General features: G+C 27.2%; 1 protein-coding gene across 9 annotated transcripts in view; it reads left to right on the forward strand.

Annotated features, from left to right (window-relative positions):
* Nucleotides 1-17,936, forward strand: part of LOC132951827 (basement membrane-specific heparan sulfate proteoglycan core protein) — a 168,558-nt gene that overhangs the window by 55,777 nt on the left and 94,845 nt on the right. For all 9 annotated transcript variants that reach the window (XM_061023819.1, XM_061023818.1, XM_061023823.1 and 6 more), the window contains exon 3: nucleotides 12,777-12,994. In XM_061023819.1, the coding sequence (XP_060879802.1) occupies nucleotides 12,777-12,994 (218 nt within the window). The remainder of the gene's footprint in view (nucleotides 1-12,776; nucleotides 12,995-17,936) is intronic.

Raw genomic sequence — 17,936 nt, forward strand, 5'->3', positions numbered from 1 at the left:
TATACAATGATAACGTATTATAATGGCGGCCGCGCTGGATCTCGTCCAGAATACGATGTTTATGCTGCTTCGTCGCGCCGTAACCGCACGCTGTAAACACGAGTGTAGAATACGCGTGACCGTATTATAAATAATAATATTATAATATGGGTATTATGTTTATAATATATTGCGATGTATACGTAATTGTTCATGTGCGTATTGGGTGCCCTGCACGGGGGAAGACGGCGCGTTTGCCGTTGCTCCTCACCCCCCCCCCCCCCCAAATGTTCTGGAAAATAAACTCAAATATATCAATTAGATTAATCTTGAATGAATCTGCGATTGAAAAAATAAAAATATACACTAAATTATCGATTACGGACTTCAAAGGAAACGTTTTGCTAATCATTTGCTTATTTTCGTATCGTAGAACAGTACCTTTCAAATTTAAAATATAAGATCGATGAATCTACTTTTTGGTTATAAATTATAATGAACAGTTTGTTTATATAAATGTATTATATCTTATTTCAAAATATTTAAATGCATATTATTCACTTAATGAAATTATAAACGATATTAATACTAAATATTATATTATACTCCCGTGCATCACATTTGTTTTTTTCAGTAATAACGCGTTTCCTCGATGGAAAATAAACGATTCATTAGATTTTGATTAGTTTTTCGTTTCCTCGTACGATAATAATAATATTATACGAGTATTGCCGCGTAATTCGATACATCGCGTGCTCTGCAGTTGAATATTAATATTATTGTGTGTGCAGTGCGCGAGTCCACATTATTATTATTACTATTATACCATGATAAAGGTGTGGGAAGGGCTCAGGAACATATTATTATATATTATACCGCGGTATACAAATGTGCTGAGTTTCGCGATCCAGCTGTATAATATCGACTTTTGGATCAGTCGAATTTTTATTGCAGCCGACGAGACAAGTTATGCATCTATAACGTACGCGTGATGCCATCTCGATGTATCGACGGTGTCGTCGTCGTCGTCGTATCGAAACGATATATTTCGATTATTCAGATGTTGTTTATTATATTATACATACACGATAGTCCTCGACATTCGTTATTTAACAGCTATTATTAAGTACCACGACAGCATGACGTTATTTATTAAATACCTATATTATTCTATGAATTATGTGCGCGTTGCAGTTTTTATATACAACTATACAAGCGATCTAAAGTGGAAGATGTTATTTATACAATTTTTAATTAATATTTATAGGGGGTTTCATAAATATGGACGGACATTATTTAGAGATAACTTTATTAAAGCAGTGTTTTTTACAAAAATATATATACTATATATATATATTTAATGTCTTGTATTTATTATATATTTGTATACTCCGATTTAAGTGTGAAACACCTCATCACAGCCCATAATTGCACGAAGTCTGCGTACGGTTACTGCGGCTGCACTTTTCCCGTGTTTATAATGCGTTTTGAGTACTAAAATACGTTGCTCGACCATGATTATTAACACAATACTCCAAATCTCGAAAACCATGAAAATGTCAAATCGAAAGGATAACGGATAACAAGTAACAACAAATAAACCATAACACGCTACTCGATATTTATCCTCTACAAGGAAAATCTATGAATCATAAATATGTTTTTGTTAATAAGTAACATAACAACGAAAAACTTACAGAAAATCGGTCAGAAACATTTGATTGTGTATCCAGCCTAAAACATATTTATGTTAAAATAAAATCATTTCTACCACCAAAACAGAAAAAAATACCACCTATTTCAATTTTGTCCATGTTTATGAACTATAAAACACCCTATACAAGTATGATACAATATATTATAATATGCATCATATTATGATACAAGAACTTCTATTAGTTTTGTAGGTTAGAACTATATTGTGTATTTGTGTATTTGTAAATGTATGTTTTAATATATGTATACTGAGAAAAGAATGTGGCCTTGCGACAATATTATTTTGAATCATTTTACCAATATTACGAGTCGTGTAGATATAGCTGGTACTTCGTAGGTAGGTACGGGGTTTTATATTTTTATAAATTTAATTTTATTAGCCAGAGCGCAAACAAAACACTTTTAGATAAAACTTATCGAGATACGCAGCTCTTTTTCAAATTTTTTTTTTTTACAACAGCGAAAATATTTTGTCGGTGCAGCTATATTATAATATAGTGTATAGTTGCGAATGTTAGATAATACGAATACGTTCTTATCGATTGGTGTGGCCGGCCTTTACTCCTACTCTAGTAAGTAAGAAAATTATCACAGATAATTTTAAAATCTCTAACATATTGTAATATCATTCCGGCAGGTATACCTACGAGACAATAATTTGCAAATTATTATAAAACACATTGAGCGGGGAACGTAGTACCTGATACCTCTTAAATAACAAAAAAAAAAAAAATGCACCACTGTTTTTTAGTGACACGACACTTGTTTAACACAACTACTTATATAATAATTCACATTAGTGATATATAGACATACCTACCTATTACCTACCCGTTCAGGTTAGGTAGCTTATTGTATCGTACAATAAAGATTTCAGTTTGGCATTGGTATAACGTACAACTTGGACCAACTTCAATTTTCGTAAGAGCAGCTGATGATGTTGTTCGAACTCGTGTGTATTGCTTTTGTTTTTCGAATAGGGAATTTGTCAAACGATGAAGGTACCTATATTATAAAATATTAGACAAGCAATAAAAACGTGTTGAATACTCGAGCAATTAATCTCGTACGTTGCGCAATAATTACCAACGACACACGACTATGTATATTATATAAAACTAGTCAGACAAGTAGGAAGAGCGCTCAGGAAAAATAACGCCATCGTTTTCGCATGTCATTCATTTATAATATATGTCACACCCGCCCGCATACACTGCAACGTGTATACACGAACTTAATATGAGTCATATACGTTGTATCGTATAATCTACAACAACTACATAAAAAAAATATACTTCTGTGTATTTCAATATTTAATAATTTTAATTTTTTTATAGCGCATTAACGACGACGACGTCTGTTAAGTAATATTACTGTGGGTACATGTTATATTGTTGTGTACGTACTACACCGTAATTTGTATCAATTTACACACACTGCAGCAGTTACAACGCACATGACCCTATTCAGGGGGTGGCTTTTTAGGTTTGAACCCCATCCCATTAAAATAAAAAACTATAATTAAGAATTATATTATTATATTTATGAGTTATTAATCACTTATTAATAACTCTGAAATTATTGGTTCGATTTTCGATTTACCTATACAATCATCCGCATCATTTTCAATTAAAGAATCTGCTTGAAAATGACACAGCAAAACGGTTCTCCGTTGGAATAAAATAGGAGTTTGTATCGCCACGTGAATTTCCTTGAACGGTACTTAACGAACCAATGTATTTGAAAAAATATCGTCTTCGACTAAACCGCAAAAAATCTAAATTTAATAAAATATGCTTTTTTTATTTTATTGTTCTTAATTAACATCGGTGACAATGACCATTAGTTACAATTTACAATAATAATTTTTTTTTAATTTTATAGTACAGTTTAGTTTTAAGAATTTGTGTGTATAAAATAAAAATGGTGTCTGCGTCTAAGGTGTTGGGTATGTATTGAAGTTTCTATGTTCATCTGTGCATTGGAGGAAATCGGTGGTTAAAGTGATTGATCTAAGAGTTCAGTTCCACAAGAAATGCAAAAAATATGCATTTTTTTTAATGGATAAAAAAGAGAGTAAGCATACTTGGCGAATCACCCTGTACATACATCGTATTTGTATGGGATATAATATATTATATTTATTTGTGTGCACAGCGCGATGAATGTTTATGACTCTTTTTGCGGTTATCATTCCTATCCTATCAATTATATGACGTGAAATACGTTTTTTAAAAACTATTCTCAATGTGCTATTTTTTTTTTTTTATTACGTACCTACGTACTTACTCACCCGTTGGACTGTCGTGTGCGAATTCCCCACTTCATTATCACTACAAACGCTAATTGATTGGCGCCAATGCCTTCTAGTTCACACATTACAGATTTCCTGAAAACCTATGATTTTACGGTCTCGTCTATTTATAACTATTTGAACATTCGTCAAAACACCACCACGTGTCTTATTATTTTGCCGATGTATAATATTTGAATAAGTATCTCTAAAATACATAAAATATCGTATATTGACAGTTGACATACAAATGTCTAATGACAATAATATATTTTTACTATGCAGATATAATAAACTCAGTTGGAATAGATAATTTAAATGCATTGCAATTTTTTGTTTTTCAATAATAATAATAATACATTTATTTGTTATTATTTTAATTTATCTTTATACGATCCATCTACACTATACATAACCATATATCTAACCTAACCTAACACTTGAATCGTCCAAATGTAAAAGTGTAAACTGTGGGGAAAATTTGAAAAAATAACTCAACTTTTATGCCATTTTCAAACTAAATGATCATTCTGAATTCGCCAAGACCACGAGGGAGCGTTAAGTGGAATGAGAGCCAAAAACAATAAATATACTTACCTGCTACCTATACTAAAGAATTACAGTTTAGTTTTTCTTGTCAACGCATTTTGTTAAATGGATTGCATCGTAATGATTTGTCTTCAATTATTATACCAACTATGCACGGATTGATGAATTTATTTCTATCTATTCAAATATTTTAAATATCATTACCTATATAAATATTTGCTACAACTAGAAATTTATTTGCGTTCTTAAAATTTTTATTTTACCAAGAACGTTTAATGCGTGTAAGTGTGCTATCATGATTATAATTTATAGGTATGGACCATAACTCGCTTATATTGTTAAATATGTGATAAAAATGAATTTATTAACACATATACAATTCATACATATTATATTTCGTATGCGCATAAATATATTTTTAAATGACCTCATGTCCTCATGTATAACGTAAGTAGGTAATACACTCCTTGTATGGAACTTTTATAATTTTAATACTTTTTATTTCGACACATAACGTTTATCAACTGTCTACGACTTATACAATTTATTTTATGTGCCTATTGCATGCTGTTTTAAATATATAAAAGACAATGACCTTAAACTATTAAAATAATATGCGTAATGTTTCAATCGTTATTTTATGACTCGATGTAACTTCAAGGCTCATTTGTTTGACGAGCCAGTGGTCATGGATATGATATTTTTTTTACAATATTTACTCTTACAAAACATTAGGTTTTATTTTTTGACTATTTAATATTATATCATAAAACCAACGGATCTATATAACACTGTGTATATTAATATGTATGTTATGAGATTTTCCAACTAAAATCATATTTGAATGTTTTGGTTATTACATATTGTAAATTTTATAGTGTGAATAAATTTTTTAGGTAAATATAATTAGCTTTTCTGTTATAATATCAAAGAAAAATAATTGGTTACAATATGAAAAAAACTAAAGTATCTAAATCTAATCCTATTTTTATTTATAAAAAAAGAGTGAATACACTAATTGACAATTTTCTAAGAAAACCCTAGTATGGATCATAATAATATATATTAAAAATATTATTGTACCTATGTAAATTCTATATATTACATGAAATTTCTATAAAAAAGGACTAAGCAATAAGAAAAATAAGAACATAAGCAAACCTGCAGTTAGTTCACTATTCATATTTTCATAAAAATCACTAGTTTGAATAAGAATATTTCTGTGTAAATGTAAAAGTATTGTTTAAGTAAATAATTATAATAAAAAGATAATAAATAAATATATGAAAGATCTAAGTAATTTAAATAATTAAAATTATAAAAATAACAAGAAAAGTACTTACATAGAAATAATTTCTATAACTTTTTTTTTTATAGGTATTATTTTTTTTTTTAGTTTCAATTCAAATTAAGCATGGTACAGCTGTTAGTCATTATTACTATTGTTTTAATACAAAAAAACTATAGACTAAAAAATTCTACAAAAAAAAATGTAAAGACTAAGTATACCGCACTAAGTATACCATCTTATCTTATCCGGTTACAACGCGCTTGGTATGGCTCGGCTGCCTCGGCATGCATATAGTGTGGCTGCGCTGCATTTTATGACACCGCTTTGCATGACCCGAAGGTTCGAACTTATATGAGCTCTTCGTATGCAGCATATATCTGACAATCGTAAATTTATAAATAAGTAGTAGAGAGTGATCGTCTCAGGAAATTATTTTTAAATATTCCATTTTACAATATTACTTTTTTCCGGATAATATTCTAATTTATCGTTGATGAATGATGGCCATACACTCATATTATATAGTGATATTAAATGCTGGTATTCTACGTGGGTAGTACCTAAATACGATTTCTAAATCAACCATCGTTTTATGTTTTTAATTTTCAATAAATACACATTAAATAATATTCCTTGAAACGGCAATAAAATTGATTAAGCAATTACAGAATACTATTGTGAATTTAATAAAAGAAATCTTGGTAAATTAAAACATTAAAAATATAATCTAAGTAAGTACTATAATTTTTAATATCGTCACAACTTCACAAAATATCCAAAATGACTAAATACTTAATCAGGTGTACAAGAATATATCAAGTCTTTAATAATAGTTATTTGTAAGTTTTATTGCAGCGTATTGTAAAAAAAAAATCCTTTTTAATTTATCAGAATTTTTTTTCTTATTCTCAGTAAGATATCTGAAAAACATAAATTGCCTATATCTGTGTTCTTCATTACAGTTAATTAGTCAAAATTATTCCTAACTTTATAGAATGATTAAACGGCGCCTGGTTGACGCTTGCCTCATACCATTTTATATTACACATATTTTATACTGGGTGTTGCCATTGAGTAAGCCAAAATTTGAAAATGTTTAAAATTAACATTTATTTCTTTATTTGTTTTTATAGGCGTCCAGAGGAGGAATTAGCTTTTTTATGACCGTAGGGCGTATAGGCACTAAACGTGCGACGTTTAAGGAGAAACACACTTAAACACTAATTTTAACGAGACCCAGTAAATATATTATTATTACACACATAGGTAATTGTATTTGGTCTATTTCTCAGTTCTCCTGTCACTCATAATATAACATACCCCCTATGCGTATAATAATTTAATGAAAAAATATATATATAGAATAATATCTGTTGTACTGTGCCTGAAATATTTTAATTAAATTAATACAGTATAATATGAGGGGTTGGTGTGGTTTAATAAATATATTAAGATAATATTGTGGTATACAGAGAACCGGCAGCGGCAACCGATCAAAAAGTTATTGTTTATTATAGTATAATATAATAATTACTATACAATTATTATTACGATAATCCGTACTAACATTAAAAAAAAAAAAAAAAACAACGTAATAATGCTATTAACATGACTATTTATTGTAATATATAATTATTATTTATTTATAAATTATAACTTTTAAAATATAATTAAGGAATAATAATAATAATAGGCTACTCGCACAAACTTTTCTGTTTTTGTATTATGATGAACGCGTTTATAGAGATCTATCATCCGATATAGTCTGATGGGGGAAGTGCTAAGTAGACAACATTATAGAGTTAGATCATTATAAATAGGATCAGTAACCTTGTTGTTTCTAATTTTTTTATGAAGATTTTACAGCAGTCCGGCAGTCAACAGTTTGACCTCATAACTTTGCGACGTAATAAGGTCCCATAATCGAAAACAATAAAATTAATGATTTTTTTTTTCTAAAGCCGATACATTTGGATAATTAATGTCATTAAAAGTTATACGCCGCTATCACCAAGCATGCACGTCTTTTTTTATCCTTCAATAGTGCATTTATTTAAATATTTTTTTTTTGGAATGATCAAGATTTTTTATACCACTTAAGAAACGAGCCTTGTGGTGACACAAACTTCTTGTTTTCAAATGTAATTTGGTAACCACGTTTCCACATGATTGTTATACAAATTTAAAATGTTGATGTATCTAAATCAAAATTCAAACTATTGTAATATTTGGTATACTCAGACAATCTATAACTCATTTTTCTAATTATTTAAATTTATAGAGATTAACATAAAAAAAAAATAAAAATCACATGCTTAACAACTTACGAAAAATATTTATATATAATTTTATAGAAAAAATACCAACCTCTGATAGTAAAAAAATTGTCATAAAAATATATCGTTAACACGTAAATATCTAAAAATAAAATTTAACAATTTGAATTTATTAATATTAAATTCCTTAAAAAACTAAAATATTCTAATAGTTAAAAAAAAACTTATCTTAAAACCAAAAAATGCAAAAAAAATATAGAAAATAAAATGTCCTACTCTCATTTAAAAATATACATAAAACGGAAATTCAACAAAGTGATAGCCGATAGCTTTGGAAAACAATGCAAAGTTAATTGAAATTCCAATAATATATTTATTACATTGGAGCAACTTTTATAGATAGCACCAATGCATATTAGCCATATAGGTTATTTCAACTTATCTGTAACGACGTAACTGATAATGTCTGCTATATAATATTATTTTCTAGTTAGATATGATGCATCACCTATTACCTATAAATTATAATAAGGGATCTATCAAACACTCAGTATTAGCTCATTGTTGATATCGTTGCAGCCATAAAACTGATATTAAAAGCGTGTCTTGAATGTTTTTTTATCGTATACTATGCACATATAACTGCTGCACTATTTAAATTGTATTCAATTTTTTAGGTTTACATATTTCATAAAACACGATTATTTAAAATTGTTTTCATTCTTCGCTTAGGTATACTGAAAAAAAAAATATTTAAGTATAATTTATTTTATAAACTGTAGTCATGACTTAATTACATATTGGTACACTCCGTGCATACATCTGAATATGTATGTTGATTGTTGAACATCATATTATTAAATATTATTGGTTTTTTTATCTGATAAAAAAATTGCACTTTATCATTGAGATCAATTATTTAGCGTGTGATCGGATGTATTCCATGTGGCCGCATCATTGACTTTGTTCATTAAAAATTGTTGTTTGAATGCCCATATTGTATAGTATTTTAATTCTTTATAGATACAAATATTTTGAATGAGAACGATTCTAATTTAATACGTGTAATGAATGGACTATTAGACTGTGACTAATATAATAAATAAATGTATAAATATTGAGATAGAGTAATATACTAATATAATATATTATGATAACAGATTCTATTATGATTAATGAGTTTGTAAATTAACAGGATCGAGCATATATAAGACCCATATAGTAATTCTTAATTCTTTAAGTATGTGTCAAAATTCGCCGCATATATTGTACATGATATATTAATCATTAATTTTTCAAACACATTATTATGTTTAATAAATTCAAGCTTAAAAACAAATAACCCATAATTCGGTCGAGCGCTTTTTATTTTTTGTAATAATTATGAACGTACCAAGATAATATAATTATAATTATAATTAGTAATGTCTTGCCATTAATAAAATGCATAATAGCACTCAATACTCATACTTATGAGGCTTTCAATATAAGCGGTACTATTACGGTATATGATGTTATATTATGTAATAGTAGCCAATATGACTTGAAAATATTTTTATCGAAGTGTTTTTTCATTTGCCATGTGTCCGTTTACGTATTAACTATTAACTGTATCAAAAGTGAGAAATTCAATTAATTGCCAATTTGGCCGTTCTGTCATTAATCCATAAGGGAATTGTTTTTTTTTTAAACAGTTTGTCCAGTAATTAAAGAAAAAAGATAATATTACTATTAATACTTTTACCACTCGAAATAATATTCCAATATAGTAATTATTGTGTAATTTGATTTATCTGATCGTCTATAAATATCACCTTGACTCTGTTATTACTTATTAATTATACTTTATTACTTAAGATTTTACAAATATAACTCATCCAATTATATTATTATTATATAATATTAAGCGTATCAAATGAAACCGGTGTTAATTTATATACCTACATTTTATTTGATTATACCTACTATAAATTAAGTACCAACATTGAAGGAAAACTTGTGAAGTGGAATTACTATACATACGCATGTACAGTAATAACAGATAGATTATATTATATAGATCAAAGAAATGTATATATTTATTTTGAGACGTTTTTATAATAGCATCGATTAAAAAGATCCATGAATTATACCTAAAATTATTCACAATATGAGTAAGGAGAGTTTTTGTTACATTAAATAATTTAAATATACCTATACCTATTATGATATCAGTAAATCAAATATCAATTACACTTAACATTTTTAACCTAGGTTCATTTGATTAACCGCAAAATCACGACTATTAAATTATAATAAGTACTGAATAGTCAGTAATGATAATTAATAGTTCATTAAAATGTATAGGTATAATTGTATAAATACCTCATTCAAAATTTAAATTATCTACTCCATAAAGATATAATATATAAATGTATTAATTAATTATTATTACGTAATTGATTTCTTTATTATAATATTAATGCAACCTTATTGCAATCAAGCTAAAACTATTATTAAAATATTATTTGCATTAATTTGCTTTGTACATTTTACATACGATAAAACAATTTTACTATAGAAAGTAAAACTTATGTAATTGTCATTTTCAGTTGTCCCGTCGGAAGAATAATGTTAGGTATATTTTACTTTCCAAACAGCACCAAACACCTTTGTTTAGTGATCCAATTTTTTTAACTATCATTAGTAGATATATGACAAGCGTTATAACTTAGAACAAATAGATTATAAAGAAATAATATAATTTATATGAGTAAGGTATACCGGATGATCCATTCAACGTGACGATCGTTATTTTTTTTTATAAGTTGTTTACGTTTTTCAAAATAATTTTAAATCGTCAAAAAACAAAATTTTTCTAAAAAAAAAAATATTTCTATCGTTATCGTTTTATATTTTGAACTGAGAACACGCATTTTTATTTCCTTATTATAAAGCAGAATATTTTTTTGTAGTACTTCGATGCATAAAAATTGAACCAGTAGTTTATTTTAGTTGTATATATTTTAAGTTTTGATGAATGGAGTGGAGTGGTCAATGGTACTGTATCCCGCAAAATGTTGGACCACAACAACGCTCATCAAAACTTTAAATACTTATAAAGTTATAAGTTATAACTAATAAACTACTTGTCTGCAATTTTATTTTTATAGATCGAAATACTCCGAATAATATTCTTCTGCTTAGGAATATGAAATTAAAAATCCAGCAAAATCTATTTTTTGTTAGTCTTAATATTACAGCAAATTGTTCTACTATGAAATTTAAAAGTAAAAATATTACATCTGTGTTCCTTTTTTGTCATTTTTCGATATTTTAATTTTACAACTAGTTATGAGCATTTCTAAATTTTGATATTTTACATAGTTATTGTAATTATATTAAAATCAAAATAAAGAAAAAAAAACGACGACAGAACATTGCTGATAATAGGTAAATTTATTGTACCTAATATTCAAACTAACAACATAAAATGGGTTCTGCTTAACTCAAATTTTCCATGGTGCCATTGGTACCTATATACGTAACGTCGTAACACGTAAGAGTGTAAGACGACGGTGACAACATATTTGGGCGGAGTATCCTCTTAAGCTTTTGAATTTTCTAGCAATAGTTTATATTATAATTTTTAGATACCTATTTCTATATTATTGTCTTCACAGTAGTTCCGAGCAGTATTATTTTTAATTTTTTTTAAATTTTTCTTTTTAAATAAATGAAAAGAAAAATCTAATAAATATAAATGTATTATTTATAATAAATATTATAAACATTTTACTCACCAAAGACGAGTGCATAAGTATATTCATGTGCACTTACACACAGGTTTATTGAAAACAGCTATAGTTATATCTTATATACTTATATGTAATGCAAATCATAAATAATTATATTAATTAATTATAAATATCATAAAGCATTTAGTGACTTTATGCAGTAAGCACTATTGTAAACTGATAATTTGATGATATTATGTTATTAATATACTGTTAGTAAACTACTTAATTATCTATGTAGATACTCTGTTTTCAAAGGTTTAATAATTATTCTTGCTGTAACTGTACAAGTTAGCGCAATCTAGTGGTAATAGTGATTCTTAAAGGTTCTCTTTCTTCCTACCAGAGTGTTCTTGTACATTAAAAGTCGGCATTTCTTACTTTTCTTATAATTTCGAAATTATTATTTGTACACAAGTGTCGAGTAGTAACTAGTAACTACTAATTTTTATAATAATAAGTACGAATATTTAAACGATATGTGAAAATTACATTTTTTCTTATAATTTATAATAATAAAAACCCCCTTGGGAATAAATGGCAATGAAAGGGCTGATAAACAAGCCAAACTTGCTATCCGCTCAAATGACGCACAATACATAAACATCTTTCAGTACACTGACGTAAGAAAACAGATTAACTACTATAATAATGCTTTTTAATAAAATCTCATTTCGTTTCAACCACGCGTGTTTGTAAAAATAAGTTTAATATTAGATATACGTACTAATCAACATAAAATACCATGTTGAAAATACATTAATTACTAGTGACCCAAAAACGATTATTACAATTTTCCCAAAATTATTGAAACTGCGAGCAGCTCTCTGGCTGTTATGAATTTGCAATTTTCTTAGATAAACGTAATTAATATATATGTTCTTTTGCTTTTACAGACGGATAATGATTTAGTGTTTGAGGATGATCGAACACCAAATAACATCTTGGACGGTTTAAACCCACCTGATCAATCGGTATCCAGATTGCTAAGCTTTGTACACGGATCAGTGAAGCGGATTAGGCGATCAATATGGTCATTTTTAGGAGATGGAGAAACTGAAAAAACTACCACTGCAGATGTATCATCAACTAGTTCTGATACCAGCCCATCAAGGTAAAGAAACTATAAGAATACTGTATTATTAGTATTATAATTATCATTATTCATTATATTAACTAATTACCATCATAATGTAACTAATTAATAAATAATATACAAATAAATATTATTACGAATAATAATATAATAGCATAATATTATATACTCGTAAATTTATTCTAAATACAGTAAATTATACTCATAAATTAAAATAATATACAATTTATCTAAGGTTATTTAATATTAGCAAAGCTGGACAAGTTAACCAATTTTTTTAACTAGTTAAAGTTAAGTTATCCTAAAATAAAAATAACTAAGCTAAGTTAAAGTTAGTTTTAAAAAGTTAGTGAATTTGAGTAACTAAGCTAAGTTACAAATTTTCATGAAAATAATAACTAAGTTAAGTTAAAAGTTAAGTTACTTTTTTATTTTTTTAAATACCTTTAACTTACTCATAAACGTTTTCTTTATCTCATCGTAGGAAAATAACTAGTTTTGGTATAAATTAAAACAAATTAATAACAAATGCACAGACTATATTATTTTATAAATTATACAACTGTTTTAGATTATTGTTATAGCTGTACCTTACATACAGATAAAAATTATATTATATTTGCAGTATAATTTAAATATTAGTATTTATTTATTAAAAACAATTAAATAGGTAGTAGTTGAATCTTGGAATATGATTTTTTTCCATTTGTTTCCATTAAAATACAATAGAAATATAGACTAGAATATACTATAATATAGTACCTATTTAATCATATTCTATTCCAAAAATATAAATTAATCTACTGCTGCTAGTTCTGCTATAAAGTAAACTTGTGAAGTTAATAATTATTTTCAGTTTTAAATGTTGTCTAATCTAAATGTTTCTTTTTTGAATTTGAAGGAAAATGTTTAAAACATTGATATAAAAAAGAAAATATTTACAGTTCACATTAAAATATAAAATATTAAATGTTACTTCAAAAATATTTTTACAGTCCTAATCTCATCAGTTTATTAAAAGTAGCAATCAAACTATTAGAACTAATTGAAGTGTTCAAAATGAAAAAAATACTTAATTAATCATGGCGGTTCTCAGAAATATCAATGCAAATAATATACAGTTCATAAATCATAATAAAAAAATTTTTGTAAATAACTTTTTACAAATAACTTTAATTTTAACAAAATAACTAAGCTAAGTTACAATTATTTATAAAAAGAAATAACTTAGTTACTAAAAAAGATATTTTCTACATTCTATTTTTTTTTAACTGGTTAAGTTAAAAGCTATCAAAAAAAGTAACTATTAACTTAACTTTTAACTTTTAACTAGTTACTACCCAGCTTTGAATATTAGGTTTATTTGATGTATTGGGTATATGGCATAATTATTGGAGTTATTTATAATATTGTTGATAACAGACTTAATCATCAATGATTTCCCAATGAGAATACTGTTTTATTGTTATTATAAATTTAATTACCTTTTAAAATAATTATCACCAACGATTTATGTTTAGAACATATTATAATATCAGCAATGATCGTTATTTTATGTTTTAAAATTCATTTATACGAATCAAATATAATAAAATATATTTAAAAATACTAGTAGCTAGATTATGTGTCAGTTAAATAATATAAATATATTTTGTTATATTTATTATATAGAAGAAAATGAAATATAAAAGTATCCTAATAAGTAATAACTACTATAGTTCAATAGAGTAAATTCAGCCCGATACAAAGTTTGGGTTTCGGATATACTCGTCTGGCTTCACTGTTCTGCCAGTATTGTGGTAAACTATTATTAATAACTAAACCTAGCTATAATTATACATTTATATTACAGTGTATTAATATAATTATTTTATCCGTATGGTAATAACTACAACTTAATAGTTCAATAATTATCTAATCATATATTACAGTTAATATTATTTTTATTATATATTTTTCAATTTATCCGTTAAAATAATATAAGGCGTCGTGGTCCATTAAATGTGTTACAATTATACTCTACTCAATGCGCTAATTTTATTATAGTTTCACTGTTTTTAATTTGTTCATATATAATATAAAAATGAATCGCAAAATGTGTTGGTAAGCGCATAACTTACTCAACAACGCCTGGACCAATTTGGCCAATTATTTTTTTTAATGTTCGTTGAAGTACAAGGATGGTTTTTACAGCGAGAAAAATTCGAATAATTGCTGGGAAGACCCTAAAAACAGCCCTTTTTTTTAAAAAAACAGCCCTTACTATAATATGGATACTATAATATTGATCGTCTCCATGGCAATGTAATCACTGATCAAGAACATCATCTATGGTGGTCGATTATTTGTGAGCTCTCTGTTAATGAACGATTAAAATTATAATGATTTGGAAGATGAACAATTTACAATGCGAATTAAATTAAATTAAATTCGTATATCGTGTTTTGTCCAGAGTGTTAAGTTACCTATGATCACTAATTATTGCATGTGACACAAAAATTTATATTTGATATGCCTCCTATACGACGAAGAAATTCAGGTAGAAAAACCCGAAATGCTACAAACCAAGGTAATTACCGATCTAACCAAAGTGCACAAGAACGTGACGACCGAAATGAACGTGAAATAATTCGGATATCACAAACGCGTGAAGCGCGAGCGCGACATTCAACTAATAATCGCGCAAGTTTGAATCGAGCTGCTTTCAGTTACGATGTGTCAATTGACTACAGTAACTACCACTGTGTTGTTATTGGTTCTATGAACTCGGTTTGCTCATATTGTAAGGCTTTGAAGTACAAAAACGAAGCCAATGGATTGTGTTGCGCAAATGGTAAAGTGAAATTGATTCCATTGGTATCAAGTACATAGCATTTACATTCAATTCATTCCTTCGTCTAGCATTCGAGTATGGGCCCGATATTAAATATTACGCTCATTCGAAAGTAGAAATTGGTGCTATGGACAAGGAATGTCCGCATTGTAATGCGCTTAAGTTCAAAAATGAGCCAGCCGGTATGTGTTGCGCGTCAGGAAAAGTGCAACTACCGGAAATTGAAACACCACCTGAAACAACTGAAACACCACACACGGTTTACTTATCGGTACGGATCCAGATTCTAATCTGTTCCTGAAGTCAATTCGAACATTTAATTCATGTTTCCAAATGACATCGTTCGGAGCAACAGAAATAGTTAAAAATAATGCTGCAAATGGTCAACAATTTAATTCAACGATTTTTATGAAATTTTATATGCATATTCAGTAGGTCTGAGAATCAGCTACTATCTATTTTTCATACCCCTAAGTGATAAGGGTTGTCCAGAAAAAAATAAAAATAAAAATAATAATAGTGTATCATATATTGGTTGCTATTAGTTAATAGGGCATGTTTGTTGATTTGTATTATTATTTTTTGTCAAAATATATACATAAAAAAGAATGTTTGTGTGTAGATTAGACCTCTAAGAAGAAGATTAATTTAAAAACTAATTTAAAAAGGATTAAATTTGGTTTTTTTTTATTCATCGGATTTTAGTACGGTTAGGTTAGGATTTTGTATTAATTGATTATATTAATCCACCGTAGGTGGAATTCAGTAAAAACGACAAACTTGGTATAACTTTGATACTTTAGAGTTAAATCATACACTTATGTACAAACAGCACGGGGTCCGCGATCTACCTGATAATACTGCTGCGAATTAGAATTTTTATTCCGGGCAACAGAAAAGTTAAGATAAATCTAGAACATCATACACCGAATATTAAATAACGCATTGAACAAAGTTTGAGTCATATACAGTTTGTACATTTAACGGGTAACGAAGTGCACGGGATCAGCTAGTAATAGATAAAATTAATAATAAAATTATTAATATAACGTACGCAATTATATTATTATACACTACATCTATGGTGCTAAATTGCCTATAGCGCACGCCGTTTAACTTGTAATATAAAACACATTTACAATGCACATAATAATTAATTATAAATAAAGTCTACACATAATATATTTTGCATGCTTGTTTAAATTATTTGAGTTTTATAATATTTACAGTATGTGCTAGCAACTTATAAACTGATATTTTTACTAGTGTTCAGCCTTGTTGTATTCATGGACATAAATAAATTGTAAAGTCATTATAATTTGTATTATTGTATATATTTGTATATTGTATAATATTCGAACAACATGAAAAATCTTAAAACTTTTCTAACATATTTAAGTCTGTAATTTATTCGTTTTACCGATGACCAAATATAATTTTTAACCTCTGCAAAAGCATACATTGCATACTACTTTAATACATCTAATACAACTAAACGTCGTTGTTCATTATTTAGATAAAAGCATTGATTCCGATCTAAATAAAAATAATTCAAAATATATTTATATCTATCTATTTAAATAAAATGGTTATCTGCGATAAATTATTCAGATCATTTTTTGTGACAATCTTTTCAATTTTATGTTTTTTGGTTTTAATTACTTTTCTAAGCCTATAGCCACTTTAATTTATTTTATTTTCACGTTCTCTTAGTACTTTTATGAATATTTATTACGTGTGTGGTTTTACTGTGGTTAATTTGTAGTAGGTATGTTCATTCTCTGTAAACACTGATGGTTAATCTTATTAAAACACACTTATTTATGAGTGTAAAAATGTAAACTTATATACTATATTATATTCTATAGAAATAATGCTAGTTTACAAATTAATATTTTTAATTACTTGTTTTTATCTCTAGATGCGATTTCAATGAATTATCTGTTATTGTAGATTGATATATTATTGTTGGTTACATTTGTACAATTTTGTGCAACTACACCTTCGATCGTATTTTAATATTATATAATATAATAATATCAACAGTCATCTGAACGTAAAATATATGGATAGTCGAGCTTAGTCTATAGACTATAAGCCATCCACCACCTGAAATACCTGTGTAAT

Source organism: Metopolophium dirhodum, chromosome 9 (genome assembly GCF_019925205.1).
Source record: "Metopolophium dirhodum isolate CAU chromosome 9, ASM1992520v1, whole genome shotgun sequence".
Lineage (NCBI taxonomy): Eukaryota > Metazoa > Arthropoda > Insecta > Hemiptera > Aphididae > Metopolophium > Metopolophium dirhodum.